General features: G+C 49.9%; 4 protein-coding genes across 4 annotated transcripts; 2 read left to right on the forward strand and 2 right to left on the reverse strand.

Moving 5' to 3' along the window:
* Positions 1–570: 570 nt before the first annotated feature.
* On the reverse strand, positions 571–2,036 carry BO72DRAFT_491490 (14-3-3 adaptor artA-like protein; the record flags this gene model as incomplete). The annotated part of the gene is made up of 8 exons (XM_040948191.1): positions 571–930; positions 994–1,081; positions 1,155–1,429; positions 1,517–1,528; positions 1,592–1,611; positions 1,678–1,724; positions 1,800–1,807; positions 2,025–2,036. 8 exons carry the CDS (start codon positions 2,034–2,036, stop codon positions 571–573), a joined length of 822 nt encoding a protein of 273 aa, XP_040806450.1.
* A 2,175-nt stretch (positions 2,037–4,211) lies between these two features.
* BO72DRAFT_443901 (calcium-transporting ATPase) lies at positions 4,212–7,917 on the forward strand. The gene is made up of 5 exons (XM_040943689.1): positions 4,212–4,371; positions 4,456–4,613; positions 4,687–7,002; positions 7,068–7,390; positions 7,447–7,917. Exons 1-5 carry the CDS (start codon positions 4,254–4,256, stop codon positions 7,544–7,546), a joined length of 3,015 nt encoding a protein of 1,004 aa, XP_040806451.1. The 5' UTR covers positions 4,212–4,253; the 3' UTR covers positions 7,547–7,917.
* Positions 7,918–8,523: 606 nt separating this feature from the next.
* Positions 8,524–10,396, forward strand: BO72DRAFT_366944 (putative l-fucose permease; the record flags this gene model as incomplete). Its single annotated transcript, XM_040940815.1, has 6 exons — positions 8,524–8,658; positions 8,723–8,823; positions 8,889–9,106; positions 9,195–9,539; positions 9,616–9,846; positions 10,038–10,396. The coding sequence occupies 6 exons, from the start codon at positions 8,524–8,526 to the stop codon at positions 10,394–10,396; spliced, it is 1,389 nt and encodes a 462-aa protein (XP_040806452.1).
* Positions 10,397–11,110: 714 nt separating this feature from the next.
* BO72DRAFT_454689 (non-specific serine/threonine protein kinase) lies at positions 11,111–14,085 on the reverse strand (the record flags this gene model as incomplete). Its single annotated transcript, XM_040946196.1, has 5 exons — positions 11,111–13,398; positions 13,447–13,594; positions 13,654–13,712; position 13,831; positions 14,032–14,085. The coding sequence occupies 5 exons, from the start codon at positions 14,083–14,085 to the stop codon at positions 11,111–11,113; spliced, it is 2,550 nt and encodes an 849-aa protein (XP_040806453.1).
* Positions 14,086–16,270: the final 2,185 nt, after the last annotated feature.

Raw genomic sequence — 16,270 nt, forward strand, 5'->3', positions numbered from 1 at the left:
CGAAGTGTAGGCTTTTGACTTTCAATAGAGATTTTACACATTGGGAAAGAAACCACCTGCTAGGACTAGGAAGATATCACTGGAACAGAGAATTCAGCAGTTTGGCGGTGAATGAAGCCGGTGACTATCATGGATTCTCGACATCAGAAAGCTCTCAGCTACTAGAAAGTCTGTGTGGATGAAAAGGTCCACGGAATTGATTACTCCGGACGGGATCATCTGGGAAGCTCAAGGCTCTTGGCATTGTGCGGAAGAAACAACTGGGGGAAAAGGGGCAGCAGTGAATCAGGAACTGGAAATAAGACATTGTATCTTGCTGGAGTGGGAATAAAGAGAGAATAAAAGAGAGATAAATTCCACTCAGCCCCTTTTCGTCACGCTCCAAATATCAAACTCCGCCGACCGACCCACACAATCCCGAAATGGTGGAAGACATGTGCCGGCCTAAATCAGTCACGCACTCAAAGCAGAGCGCCGTAAGCACTTCCAGGTACTAGCCGCACGTTCCGAGCAGGCACGCCGATGACACAGCACGGGGAATTTTGATACAACTAGGAAAGAATCCATCGTTCAGGACTCAGGGGCAGCGGGCTGGGTCTCCTCCACCTTATCCTCGGGGGCAGCAGCAGCCTCCTCCTCGGGCTTGTCCTCTCTAGGAGCAGCAGCACCCTCGGCGTCGTTACCATCAGAAGAGGTCCACAGGGTCAGGTTGTCACGCAGAAGCTGCATGATCAGAGTGCTGTCCCGGTAGCTCTCCTCAGAGAGGGAGTCAAGCTCGGCAATGGCATCGTCGAAGGCCTGCTTAGCAAGGTGGCAGGCACGGTCGGGGGAGTTCAGAATTTCATAGTAGAAGACGGAGAAGTTAAGGGCGAGACCCAAACGGATGGGGTGAGTGGGAGTGAGATCGGTTTGGGCAACATCGGTGGCATTCTAGGACAGATCATCAATACAGGAGATCATTAGGTAGGGCAACTGGACCGCCAGCGGACTTACCTTGTAAGCCTCGTGAGCAGCGGTAGCGGCGACCTTGCGCTTATTGCCAGAGGCGAACTCGGCAAGATAGCGGTGGTAGTCACCCTTCCTGCAAGTTGTAAATATATTAATTCCTATGCCATTGCGATAGCTACTTCACCCGCCGAGGAATGGACGCTTACATCTTGTAGTAAAAGACCTTGGACTCGCCAGTCTCGGCCTTGGGGATAAGGGACTGATCCAAGACATCAAGGACGTCCTGGCAGACCTTCTCGAGTTCGGTCTCGATCTTTTGACGGTAATCACGGATGATGGAAACGTGCTTCTCAGAGCCCTTGGTCTCCTCCTTCTGCTCAATGGAGGAGATGATGCGCCAGGAGGCACGACGGGTACCAACCACGTTCTTGTAGGCAACGGAAAGAAGGTTACGCTCATCAACGGAAAGCTCGCCTCCGATCTAATACCAGGGGTGGTCAGCCGGGCGGACAAAGGTAGGGATTTTCACGAAAGGGGATGTCATCGATCCAAGGAGAAGGATACATACGTTGGCGACTTCCTGAAAACATAGTTAGTTACCGCATAATGTATAATTATCGTTTTGAGTCCGACGTTTACTCACCTTCATGTACGTGACCATTTCTATGGACAGTGGGAATCAGCATCAACAGAGTACGGGGATGGGAGAAGTCATAGTGACGATCTTACCATCGTAGCGCTCAGCCTGTTCGCAAAGGCGGGCGAGAAATGTCTTGCTAAGGATAGGGAGGAGGTGTGAGTGTTGTTGAATAGGTTGATTGCAGGTGCTGAAGACAGGTCTGGATCCTTACCTCTCACGCTGTAAGTAAAGGGGGGAGAACGAGTCAGTGGACATTCCAGTCGCATTCGAAGGTGTGCAAGACCAGGTTTAGCATGGGTAAGCGGCAAATATACGTAGCATAGAGTAGGCATAACAGCACCAGTTCTGATGCTTACAATCAAAAGCACAGTGGAGAGGGGTCAGGCACGGGGTGGGTGGGAGAGGAGGAGGGGGGGGGCATGGAGGGACAACATACCTCAGAAGTCATACTTGGCGATCTGACACAGATAAGGTTGCAAAAGAAATTGGGGGGAGGTAGAAAACAGTTGACGAGGAAGTGAAATGGGAGCTAGATTGTCCGAGCAAGGTACGGAGGAGAGAAAATGGGATGGAATGAGGATGGAATCACGAGTGGTTTGGTAGATGTGATCTTCACAGCAACGAGTGATGGACGGTGAAGGTGACGACCAGCCAGCTTTAGCGAGAAGCGGGCGCCTCATCTGTTTGCTACGTTTGTTTGTCCCTGACCGCCTGAGGCAAGACATACTCTAGACCGCCGCATTTCAGTCACGCGCTCTCTAGTCACATGTTGCGGCTTGCTCCTTGTCACGGGATCGGGTCAACCTCATCTTGAGCTAACTAAGGGACTGACTGTGTAGAACCTACCAGTAGCCTGACTACATAGTACACTTTGCGATTGATGCGCAGCACCAGACTATTTATACTCGAGTCAGAAGAGATCCAGATAGCGGAAATCCGACCTCTACTCAGACCCCAGACTATGGCCCCGTCACAAAGAATATTCGATTTGGGGACGGATGCGCAACCACGTTTTCCGGCAACCACTGAGATGGACCCCCCTGCACGAAGCAATATATTTACTATTGATACTGATCAAAGATGCATCTGACAGGCAGAGACCGCTGTCATAAGACGACCCCTTTTGGACATGGGGCTCTGTCTAACACGATCCTCATCCAGGATCTGTATACGGTGCAGCTAGACCGATGACCTGCAATTAAAGCGAACCCCAGACTCGCAACTCGTGCCTTAATATGTCTTGATAGAGCGCCTCTTGACTAGCTTAACTTAGTAACATCCAGCTAGAAGGAAGACCCTGAGATTATGCTTAGTCAAGCGCAGAGGGCCTCTCTAAATACCGGTACACTCTGCCTTACAGGGCCCAGGCAAAAAGGACGACGCTACTTGCTTCGGCCAGAAGGCATTGGGTCTGGGTTTAGGCCCAGAATCCAATGAAGACACAGGCTTCAAATACGGAGTTCACAAATGGAAGTTGATAAGCGGAAAGATCGTCTGTAAACATTAAGCGACCACTTCCAATCCCAGTCCTAGAAACCAGAACTAAGATGGAGCAGATGGATCCTGGGTGCAAGGCATCATCGTTTTAGGGTGGAGTGTCTGCGCTGTATGATGGTGGCTGAGTCGTACTCATAGATACTGTACCCTAGTAGTCACCTCTTATTGCTCCATTAGAACTTTTCCGACCCAGTACTTCGGCCAAGTGAAGTGGAGGCATAACCAATATTCACTCAGGGAAAGTTACGGTATCAGACTGGTGTGTCATAAATTTACACTGTCCAAATGAGCATCACGGCGGAAGTATGAGAGCGGCCAGACTAAAAAGGCTAAGCCCCTCTGCCGGTCGAAGCACCGCGGCGTCTAAGACGGTATGGTATGGTTCAGCCCTGCCGGTTTGGTATCGGCAATTCTGACGCCGCGCCCGCCCGGGGGGACCAAATGGAGAAGGATGGATGATGGATCGAACTCCAGCCAGACTGGATCCAGCGATTCCAGCCAGACACAGACGCCCGCCAAGGAGAACACGTTGAAAGTACCTGAGGGGGGAACCAAGAAAAGTCGCCGCTTCCACCCAGTTCTTCTTCTTCTTCTGCACCATCATCATCAGCATCATCTCTAGTACAGTACATCAAACAATAAATAACACTATCCATCCACCAACAAACCACATTAATAGTTTCGATTATCCATTCATTGACATCACAGTTCTATTGGTATAACTTATAAAGTCATTGCGGACACTATTAGCCCGCTAACGTACCCTCGTGCTTGGTGGAGTTCCAAATATTACAATTTACTGGATCCTAATCAGTAAGTACCCTGCCGCTGTACTGCATATATATTGCACCGGGTCACGGACTTTCCACCCTTCTTCTGCTTAGATCCTTCCCGGCTATCGACTAATTAAGGACTTAGTTATCCCAACCTTGGACTTACTTATCACTCACTCACTAAGCTCCGGGGGTTTCTGGCCACTTGGCGTTCATGTCCTGATCTGGGTTATATCCCCGATTTTCTTTCCCGCCCCCTCCTCTCTCTCTCAGTCCCCTTCATCTATTGTCTTCCCTTTCTTTTTCTTTCTTTTTCTTTTTCTTCTTTTTACATCTTTTCCTCCTTGCTGCCACTCCTGGTCACCCTCGCGGCTATCTGGGGGTCTCCAACCAACATGGAGCAATCCTACCTCTCTTCCACAGTGGAAGTACTCGACCATTTTAGCGTCACCGAAAGCTTTGGTCTATCGCAAAACCAAGTCGTGAAAGCTAGACAGAAACATGGCCCTAACGGTAGGTTGCCACCATGTCAACGCTTTATGGCCCGAGAGAAGCTGTCACTTTTCGGAACATGCTAATGCCAATCGTGTCATCCAGCCCTTGCGGAAGAGCCACCGACACCTCTCTGGCAACTCGTTGCAGAGCAATTCAAAGACCAGTTGGTTCTCATTCTATTGGGATCTGCTGCTGTATCCTTCATACTGGCCCTTTTTGAGGAAGGTGACGATTGGTCTGCCTTTGTCGACCCGGTTGTGGTATGTTGCTAGAATGTTCTCTTAAAACTGCACTTCGATGGGGACGCCACTAACACCCTGTGCTGTACACTAGATCTTGACCATTCTGATTCTCAATGCTGTGGTTGGTGTCACTCAAGAAAGCAATGCAGAGAAAGCTATTGCTGCTCTTCAAGAATATTCCGCCAATGAAGCTACAGTAGTGCGTGACGGCAAAACCCAGCGCGTCAAGGCGGAGGACCTAGTTCCCGGAGATATTGTCCACGTCGCGGTTGGTGACCGTGTCCCGGCGGACTGTAGACTGCTCGCTATTCACAGCAACAGTTTCCGTGTGGACCAGGCTATCCTTACCGGCGAAAGCGAGAGCGTTGCCAAGGATGCTCGTATCATTCAGGACAAGCAAGCGGTCAAGCAAGATCAAGTTAACATGCTCTTTTCGGGTACAACCGTTGTGAATGGACACGCAACTGCTATCGTTGTTTTGACGGGTGGATCGACGGCCATTGGTGATATTCATGAGAGTATCACCTCTCAGATCTCGGAGCCGACTCCCCTGAAGCAGAAGCTCGATGACTTCGGTGACATGCTAGCTAAGGTGATTACCGTCATTTGTGTCCTTGTCTGGATTATCAACATTGAGCACTTCAACGATCCGTCCCACGGTGGTTGGACTAAGGGTGCCATTTACTACTTGAAGATTGCAGTGTCCCTGGGCGTGGCGGCTATTCCGGAAGGGTTGGCGGTGGTTATTACTACATGTTTGGCTCTTGGTACACGCAAGATGGCTCAGAAGAATGCGGTTGTCCGTTCACTTCCGTCGGTAGAGACACTGGGTAGCTGCAGTGTGATCTGCTCCGACAAAACCGGAACCTTGACCACCAACCAAATGAGCGCCGAGAAGATTGTTTACCTCAACGAGACTGGCCATGGCGTTGAGGAAATCGACGTTGAAGGTACGACTTTTGCTCCCGAAGGCAAAATCTCGCTCCAGGGCAAGGAATTGCAAAACGTTGCTGTCACTTCATCTACCATTCGGCAAATGACGGAGGTCATGGCTCGCTGCAACAGCGCAACCCTAGCTCATGATGCTAAGACTGGCGCATTCTCCTGTATCGGCGAGCCCACTGAAGGTGCTCTTCGCGTTCTGGTTGAAAAAATCGGTACCGAGGATTCTGCTATCAACGCTAAATTGCTTCCGCTCCCAGCTGCCCAAAGGCTCCATGCCGCCAGTGCTCATTACGAAGCTCGCTTGTCCCTCAAGGCAACGTATGAATTCTCCCGTGATCGGAAAAGTATGTCGGTTCTTGTCGATACCGGAAAGGAACAGAAGCTCCTGGTTAAGGGTGCACCGGAGTCCATCTTGGAGCGCTGCTCCTATGTACTTCTTGGTACTAACGGAAAGCGTGTTTCACTGACCAAGGATCACCTCAATTGCCTCTCTGAAGAACTAATTGGATATGGAAACCGTGGTCTTCGTGTGATTGCACTAGCTAGCGTGGACACTGTTGGAAACAACCCTCTCTTGCACAATGCCAAATCCACGGACGATTACGCTCAATTGGAACAGAACATGACGCTTATCGGCTTCGTTGCGATGCTGGACCCTCCTCGGGTGGAAGTCGCTGCCTCGATCAGAAAATGCAAGGAGGCTGGTATACGTGTCATCGTTATCACTGGTGACAATCGCAATACTGCGGAGTCCGTTTGTCGTCAAATTGGTGTTTTCAGCGAAGATGAGGATTTGAAGGGTAAAAGCTTTACCGGAAGAGAATTCGATAGCCTGTCGTACAACGAGAAGCTCGATGCTGTCAAGACCGCGTCTCTTTTCTCACGAACTGAGCCTAGCCACAAGTCCAAGCTCGTTGACCTCCTGCAATCCTTGGGCCACGTTGTCGCGATGACCGGAGATGGTGTCAATGACGCTCCCGCTCTGAAGAAATCGGACATTGGTGTCGCCATGGGCACAGGAACGGACGTAGCCAAGCTTGCCGCTGACATGGTGCTGGCTGATGACAACTTCGCGACCATTACCGTGGCTGTTGAAGAGGGTCGTTCGATCTATAGCAACACGCAGCAATTCATCCGGTACCTCATCTCATCGAACATCGGTGAAGTCGTCTCTATCTTTCTGACTGCAGCCTTGGGCATGCCGGAGGCTTTGATCCCTGTGCAGCTTCTGTGGGTTAACTTGGTCACCGATGGGTTGCCGGCCACAGCCCTCTCGTTCAACCCTCCTGATCACGATGTCATGAGACGCGCCCCCCGAAAGCGTGATGAACCTCTAGTCGGCGGCTGGCTCCTTTTCAGGTACATGGTGATTGGTACCTACGTCGGTGCCGCTACTGTCTTCGGCTATGTCTGGTGGTTTGTGTACAACCCTGAGGGGCCTCAGATCTCATTTTGGCAATTGGTAAGATTCGCATCCCCGCGTCTCTCCCTCATCTATTTGACGGACCTTCTAATTCATTGTTACAGTCTCATTTCCACAAGTGCTCGTCTCAGTTCCCCGAGATTGGTTGTGAGATGTTCACCAACGATATGTCGCGATCTGCATCTACTGTGTCGCTCTCGATCCTCGTCGTGATTGAGATGCTCAACGCCATGAATGCCCTCTCCTCCAGCGAGTCACTCTTCACCTTCGGCCTGTCGAATAACCCGATGCTCGTCTATGCGATCATCCTCTCCATGTCGTTACACTTTGCGATCCTCTATGTTCCCTTCTTGCAGGGTCTGTTCTCTATCCTGCCCTTGGGCTGGAAGGAATGGCAGGCGGTCCTAGCTATCAGTGCTCCTGTTATGTAAGTGATTCCTCCGTTTCCCTTGGCATGCAATATCCTCTCTGACCAGTTTCAAGCTTCATCGACGAGGCTCTAAAGGTGATGGAGCGCCGCTTGTACAACAACATCCCCGCAGTCGCACCTGTGGAACTCAATGGCAAGCCTAAGAGGGCATGAACGATTTGTTGATGAAGTGATGACTGAGATGTCGGTGATCGCCTTGATGATATATAGATTTCTTGTCCCTCCATATTCTATGTGTTTGTTGTTTTGCCGTTGGGCAGTTGATGGCATATACCTATACCTTTGGATGGTTGGGGGCGTATAGAGAAGGATGACGCGGATATCTACAGCGATGAGCCTAGCGAAGTGAGTTCTGTTCCATGTATCATCATGTGGACACTGTGCCTAGACTTTTTCTCACCTGTTCACTTGCAATCGATTGTTCTCCTGCTTAGCTGAATACTTTTTTTTTTACCAACTGAGTCCGTTCTAGATAGATGAATGTGTCAGATGTATTATTTTCCACTGTGCAGTATGAAGCGGAGCGTATGGCTTGAAGACAAACAATGCAATCCCGTGACATGGATATATGGCTGGTCTTCCTTTTCAAGTGCTGTCTGTCCTCCCTGTCCTCAACCCCCTCCTTTCACCCTAGTGTCTGACTAGCCTTAATTCACCCCAATGAACACACTGCCATGATAGGTGATTGAATAGGTTGATTTGAGACCACCCGGTTCATCATGAATTTCAGCCTAAATTTCAATTGCGGGGAAACCGGGGCCATCGTGAGAATGCCCGCTGCAATCTTGTCCTCTCAACCCTGACCAACTGGAACATTCCCCCGGATGATTTGGCCTTGTCCCCAACCCCCTCTATTTCCTTATTTCCCCATTCTTGATTCTGTGGAGAGAGTCCGGGGAAATGATGAGAAGGGACCTGGGCTCAGAGAGATGCAATTCAAGACTATTGTCGGTGGAGAAGCCACATACATACCCCTCCTTCCCTCCCTCGCTCTTTAGTGGCTTTGTCGTACAATCCCAATCACCTACTTATCCGCAAGAGACTGCTCTGTGCATGTCCTGTCTGCCTCTCTCCTCTCTTGTCGTCTTCCCCCGTTCTCAGGTAGGCTGCTTTCTCCTTGTCGCGCCCAAATGGGGATCATGCACTTTCTGAAGACTCGGACTGGGCTCCGGGTCGATAATAGCAAAACCACCTCTGCTGCCACCCTTACGTTGCGCCAGAGTATCTGGCCCTTGACTCTCGTCACCATACTCTTCTTTCTCTGGGTGAGCGTTCTAGAGCAAGGAATGAACATATGTAGTGGTAAGCGCTGACATACTTGCGCTGCAGGGATTCGCCTATGGCCTACTAGACACACTTAACAAGCATTTCCAGAATACCATGCACATCACTCGTACACGTTCTTCCGGACTCCAGGCAGCTTACTTTGGGTCAGCATTCTCTTTCACTAATATGCCTCTGTTAAGAAGAGGGCCCTCTGGTTAACAACTTCAAGTGCTTATCCACTGGCGTCCCTTGGTTATGCGAACTACATGCTCCGCCATTTCGGCTACAAGACTGTTTTCATCTTCGGGCTGACTCTATATGGGATCGGCGCTCTGTGCATGTGGCCCGCAGGCTTGCATCGTTCATTCGGAGGCTTCTGTGCAGCCACTTTCGTTATTGGCTCCGGCTTGGGGTCTCTGGAGACGGCTGCCAATCCATACATAACTGGTGAGTGGAATATATGTGGACCCCTTAAGCTCCATCCTTTCATGGCTTGAGCGAGGAATGAGGAATGATGATTAGAATGGGTTTCTAGTCTGTGGTCCACCCAGATACGCTGAAATGCGTATCAACCTTGCCCAGGCCTTCAACGGTATCGGAACCTGCGTGGCGCCAGTGCTAGCTTCATATGTCTTCTTCACCTCCGTGGGTGACGATGTCAATGCCCTCAAGCGCGTTCAGTGGGTCTATCTCGCCATTGGCATCTTTGTCTTCATCCTTGCGGGCATTTTCTTCATCTCTTCGATTCCCGAAGTGACCGATGAGGACATGGCCTTTCAGGTTGCCGAGACACACGCGGACGAACAGGAAAAGCCACTCCGGAAGCAATATAAGCTCTTCCATGCCACACTGGCACAATTTACTTATACAGGCGCACAAGGTATGAATCCATGCCTGCATACATATGCTTGCCTTATCTGGAGCTCCAACTAACCTTTTCCTTTGACATACATCAGTTGCTATCGCAAGCTATTTCATCAATTACGTTACCGAGACCTGGCCCGGAACATCTAGCGCCACAGCTTCCAAGTATCTTGCCGGTGCCCAGGGTGTCTTTGCGGTTGGTCGCTTCGCTGGTGCCATTATCATGAGATTTGCAAAAGCCCGTTGGGTGTTCTTAGTCTATCTCTCCTGCACTGTTGCTTTCATCGCTGCTTCGATAACGCAACATGGCTGGACAGGAGTCGGTACGTCCCACCTCGCCTCTCGTGTTCTATTTTTTGTCCAAAAGCACGCATGCTTCGTAAACAAGCCCCTTGTCTCTCGACCTCTCGTCCAGCATTTCCTCTGCCTCCTCTTTCTTCCTGCTCTTCCTCTCATACCCCGGCTCTGCCGCGGAGGATGCCGAGCTGACTAACAACAATGATATATTCACCAGCAATGCTCTTCTGCACCCTCTTCTTCGAATCCGTCTGCTTCCCAACGATCGTCGCGCTTGGTATATGCGGCTTGGGTAGGAACTACAAGCGGGCCTCCGGGCTCATTGTTGGCGCTGTCTGCGGCGGAGCAGTCGTACCCCCAATTCTCGGTCGAGTGGCGGACGCACGGAACACGGGCTTTGCTATGATCGTGCCGACCTTGTTTTTCGTTGTTGCATTGTCGTATGCCTGGGCAGTGAACCTCGTGCCTGCGTACCGCGAAACGGTGGACAAGGTGTACTCCAGTGGTGTTGGGCTTGGAGAGGAGAATGTTATGACTAAAGATGTGGAGGATGGGACCACAGCCAAGATTAGATAGTGAAAAGGATTGGAGCATTTTTATCCAGCAGTGGACGCTTTTCGCTCATACCGTGATTTAGGGTCGGCATTTGTATGTTTGATCTACCTTAAATTCTTCAATGCAGGGAGGACCGTGATATATACATAGTGCCTGTTACTGGAACTAAGCCCCACGCGGCTCCGTCATTATCCTGTAAACAAGGGTTGTGGGAACTGATAAGACTGAACATCTTCCAAAAATTCCAGGCACAGTCAGGGACACATGGGCAGATCTCTGACAAAATATGTATGTAGGTGATTAGGTAGATATGTGGAGCAAGATATCACATTATAATACAAAAGAAACCGGCGCGAAGTGCGTGGCAAATATGACGTGGGGTGTTTTTTGAAAATGCAAAGGCAACCCTTGAAAGGTAATGGATAAAAAAAAACTGGAGTGGAGAATAGGAAATGAAGATTTTAGCGGCCAAAAGTCACCTTCCCAGGCTTGTTTATCATTGCGTTGCCATTTGTCGAACAGTCACAGATTGAAAATTGTCCAAAAAGGAAAAGAAACACAGAAAATCAAAAACTGGCCCGCAGAGACGCGAAAGGGGGTATAAATATGATGAAATATGCAAAGAGAACAGATAGAATTGAAACATGCCAAGATGAAATCTAGTATGTCCGGCTGCTGTTGCCTGAAGGCTTTAACAGCAGTCTCATTGAAGGTTTGCATCAGACACAGTGATCTCTATTCGGCAACCGTTGAGAACGGCGGCGTTGACAATGAAGACGAGCGGGGCGGGCGAGGACTAGGATCAAAGTCCGGGGCAGGGGCTAGAGCGAGTTTGCGAGTTGGCTCAGGAGGCGATCCGTCCATATGCTCAAGTCCAAGGTAATCGTCCGGTTTTACCAGATCAACTGGTGATCCTGGACCATCCTCTAGGCCGCTGAAGGTATCCACCTCCTCGATGTATTCTTCTAGATCTTCTTCTTCTTCGATAATTTGACTCTTCCGTGCTGCAGGCCGAACAGCATTCGCAGCAACAGAACCCTCAGTACCATAATCCACTTGAGAATATTGCGAAGCAGGCACGCCACCAGATACCATCAAGTTTGCAGTATGAATCATAGGGCCCTTGAATGCGGATCGTTTGCGGCGGGCAAATACAAGGCTTGAAGAAGGAGAATAAAGTAGCGGGGTCGGGGCTGCCTCGTTGAACACTGATTGGAGTCTCCCATTGTGATCGTCGATGTCCCGAATTCCAGTATGCGTACCTCGGACCAAGCGAATATTGCTTGGGAAACGAGCAGAGGCGCTTGGTGTCGTGGGCAAGACTTTCACAGAAGAATGTGGTGATTTGGTGATTCGAGCGGTCGGTGTCGAAGTCGAACCAATGCTATTTGAGGATACGGATGAGGCCTTAGAGTGGGTATGGGTATGGTGAATGCTGCGGATAGACGAGACAGACGAGGATGTCGACTTGCGCCCACGCAAGCCTGCAGACGACCGTCGATAAGAGCCCCTTGGAGTTATTGGGGAGGGCGACAGGGAATTTCGATGTGTTTGACCTGTACTAAGTGGTCGAGGTTGCCGAGGAAATGAGTGACGGTGGTTCGGATAGGAGGCACTGCTTGGAGCCAAGCTGCTAGCATTCGATGAGCGTTTCATCTGGGTCGGTGTCGATAAGTCACCTTGGTGTCCAATGGCGGCAGATGGCGATGTCGGTTTCTTTCCAGCCTCTTGTCCTTTTCCTGGGCTTAATCTTTCCGAAAGGAACTTGCGATGCCCACCTTGGGCACTCGTAGCCTTTGCGTGCGGTGACTTGGCCCTCTTTGCAGACTCCACAAACCAGTGCTTGAGAGAGGCCAGCTGACTTATAATCGGATACTGACGGCGACCAGTACGCCTTCTGAAAAGGCCGTTGTGTTGCGCCAGTTCCGGTTGCGAAGCGCTGGCGTGCAAGGTGCTCGGCCGCCGGGCTTGATCTTTGGGAGGCGGTACGGGACGAGGTCGAGTGGAACTAGCGGAGCGAACAGAGTCCTTGTCAATGGGCGGAGGGGGCACGCTAGAATCTGGAGACTGCACGGGAGCTGGCTCAGGAAGCATGGGTAGTTCTGGTACAGTGAGCTGGGATGGTAAGCTCCGCCTGTTCCTACGTCCACGTTCATGGAGAGGGCCATCAGATGATGCGTGCCCCTCCTCATCCACTTCAACTAAGGCTGCGGAAATCTTTTCCAACCGACTGCTCGCTGCGCTGAGCCGGCGAATGTTTTTGGCCTCAGCCTCACGTTCTCGGCGTTTACGCTCTCTCTTTCGTTCTTTGCGTTGCTCTTTTTCTATCAGCAATGCCCACCAGCCGGCGAGTGGGTCACATCGTTGAGAGAGGACGCTTTCCACAACATCATCGATGTTCAAACCCGCACTCTTCATGCGCTGCAATGTTGTCTTCTCGAGCGGGGTTGAAAATGGCGCCGGACGTGGGATCTTCAGAATCGCTAGCTGTTCCGAAGCAAACTCGGCGAGAAATGGATGTCCGAGAATTTCACCCAAGACCGGCCTAATCAAAGGTCGCTTTGACAAGAGCAGATTGATGAGAGCTTTGGCATCCTCGGGAAATCTTTCATTGTACGCCGGCTCATCGTTGAGGATGCGAGCTTTGGTGACTTGATCATCATCGTCGTCGAACGGAAGTTCGCCCGCAAGTAAAGCGTATAATATGATTCCTAAGCTCCAAACATCCACTTTCTCGCCGGCATATTTCTCCCCCTTTAGCATTTCGGGAGCACTATAGCATATTGTGCCACAAAATGTCTGCAGATAGCTTGCCTTTCCCTCATATTCTCTTGTGAAACCGAAGTCACAAAGCTTGACATTTTCGTGCTTGTCAAGCAGGATATTCTCTAATTTGAGATCGCGGTGTACACAGGACTTGCTGTGAACATATGCCACAGCCCCAACTAATTGTGTGAATATCTTTTTGACTTTCTCAACGGGAAGTGGGCCATGTTGAAGGAGATGATTGTACAGCTCATCACCTACCAGTGTCAAAAATCATAGATCGCAAACATTCCAGGCTAACCTACCTGGACAATATTCCAGCACTAGCCAAACCAGATTTTCTGTCACAATAACTTCGTAGAGGCGAGCGATATGGGGGTGAAGAAACTGACGATGGTGATGGATCTCGCGCGCCAGGTTCCTATCCTCCTTACTCGAAGACTTGAGTACGACCTAAATATGACATGCCTTAATACATGCTTCGGATTGCCTGCACAGTCAAGGAGACCTACCTTAGAACCATTGGTCAACTTATGAGAGGCAAGGTAGACCTTGCCGAAGGAGCCTTTTCCTATTAACCGCCCAAGTGTATAATTGCCTACAGTACGGAGGTCTTTCGAGGAGAATTCCCTACGATCATCAAGTCTGGTCAGCAAGGTTGTCGGGGTTCTGACAAGGTAGGCACTCACTCTAATAATTCATTATATGACTGGGCAAGCTGTCAAGTCGCATGGATTTCCATTAGTACCAGGCACAGATCATGTAGGAGAAAAAAAAAAGGGGGGGGGTTCCAATGAGAAGTATGTATTGATAGCAGCTCTCCCCACGCAGAGGCGTTGTCATCAATAACGGTATGTTGGGCAAGCACGCCAAGTAGCGACTCTACATACCTTTTCCTTTTGTTTCTGGGCTTGAACCTCCGCTCTTGTCCTAGGGGGTGGCATGTGTTTCAAGCGTTTATCTCCGCCTGGCCGGGAAATGTCCGGTGAGCTGAGAAGTTTGGAGAATTGTATCGATCGGCTGCCTGAGAGACTAGACCACCGGGAAACCCATACAGCAGGCTATGTATCGAGAGAAGGTTGCAAGGTTGAACTAAGGTTCGACAATGAGGACGGAGTTTGAGCGGCAGGCGAGGGGAATCGGAACTCGCGGCCGCCACGGGAAAAAGTATGGAGGAAAGCTAATCGAGACAGGACGTTCAGAGCAGTCGGTAGGGGGAGAGATTATTCGAAGTTGAAGCAGAGAATACGACGAGAATTGAAGCTTGGTTCAATTATAGTTGATGTAGTAAAACTCGAGGCGTCGGGGTAAAAAGAAAAGAAAGTAAATTGGATCAATATCCACAGGAGCCGAAAGCTGATCGGGCTCGGAGACTAAAAAGGATGACGGAATGGGGCTAGACAGAAAAGACAAGAAGTCAGCGAAGCTGTGCCTAACCCGACAATGTATGCGGATTTGACCAGGGCAACAACCAAAGAGAGAATCACTGACGAACAGCAGGAAGGATGAGCCACTGGGGGAATGACTTAGTAGAGTAGAGGGCCTATTATGTCAGGCAAACACATACCAGACAAAATAGGCACTTGCCAGTAGTACAAGTAGTCGGCGTGGGCCTCGGGGAAGAAGGGGGGTGGGGGAAGACGACTGCAAGGTCGAAAGGGGAGAGAGAGCAAGAGTACTATGTGAAGATAGTTTGAAATGCACCGAGTCCCAAATGAATAGTGAAGTTCAGTCTACCATTGAGGAGATGGGGGGGGTAAAGGAGGGACAATATACTCAAATTTAATGAGGTGAAGGAAAGAATCAAGAAGAATAGTGGGTTGAGGCGGGCTTTTTTTTTCTGGGCTTGCAATGATGAGGGGAAAGAGACGAAGAAGGAGAGAGGGAGAGAGACGAAGAAGGAGCGAGGCACTGACGACAGCAGGCAGGCAGGGGGAGTGAGGGGATAACTATGTGCATAACTGATGATTAGGAAGCTACGTAGCTAAATAAGTTACCTAAGTTAGTTAATTAAAGTACGAGTAGTTGACTTACCTAGTAGTCTACTACATCAGTCAATACGTAACTCGACTCGACTACTTTGCTCCTACACAATATCCAAACTACAGGCAAGATTTTCAATCGATTGATTTGAGTCACTTGATATATACTTAAAATAAAGAGTTGGAGTTATATGCCTACTGCTCACCACTCTGTTCTTATCCTGCTCATCAACAACTCACTTGAGTGTTCATCTATTTAGTAATACTTCTCCATTCTTAGCCGTCCGCCACAATCTAGCCGGGTGGGAACGTGGACTACTAAGTAAGTTACTGGTGCCATGGCATTTATCATCATTATGCAATGACATCAACGTGTAAGCCAATATGTATATAAAAGTAAACAAGCCTCTTGACTTGTCTTTGCTCAGCTCAGCTCCGTCCTTCCTGCTCCCAAAAGACTCCTTCCGCCCCGTGTCTGACCTGGGTAGCACCTGGGGTAGGTACAGTACATACATGTACAGTAAGTTAGAGAGGACTCGACTCGACTCGACTCGAATGACTTAGTAACTACTAGGTACGGAGTACGGAGTACGGAGTCCTAGTATAAGTTACTAGGCACATAAGTGGTATAGCCTAGGTTGCGCAGCGAGTCAGACCTCATTCCAACCCCTGAAGCCAAACCGTTTTCAACTCATCATCTCATCATCCATGATCCGTAACGGCTAGTCTACCCGGCAGTCGTTCCTTGTAAGTTTAATTTCCCTCTCTTGGGCTCGAATACACTACCTACGTCCGTACAGTATTCAATTGATTTAGCCAGTATTGACTCCAAACTACTACACTATGGTTCACATCCACACTGCGAAAACCCCTTAGACTGAACAACCTCAACAATCACCCTCCCCACACCCCCACCCCCTTCGCTCCCCTGCCCTGACCAAAATCAATTTGAAACTGCTAAATGCTTCCCACCTAATTAGCCACATACACAATTGTCACCAATGGTTTCCACGTCACACCATCATTGTCTTTTGCGGCACTGAGTTTATGACAGTTGCATCTTCCGAGTCACATACTCGGTCGTCAAGACCGCCAGCGAACATCGAAATCTGGAGCAACTAATGAACGTGCTGGAGCTAGGGCACGG

This window comes from Aspergillus fijiensis, assembly GCF_003184825.1.
Source record: "Aspergillus fijiensis CBS 313.89 unplaced genomic scaffold BO72scaffold_2, whole genome shotgun sequence".
NCBI lineage: Eukaryota > Fungi > Ascomycota > Eurotiomycetes > Eurotiales > Aspergillaceae > Aspergillus > Aspergillus fijiensis.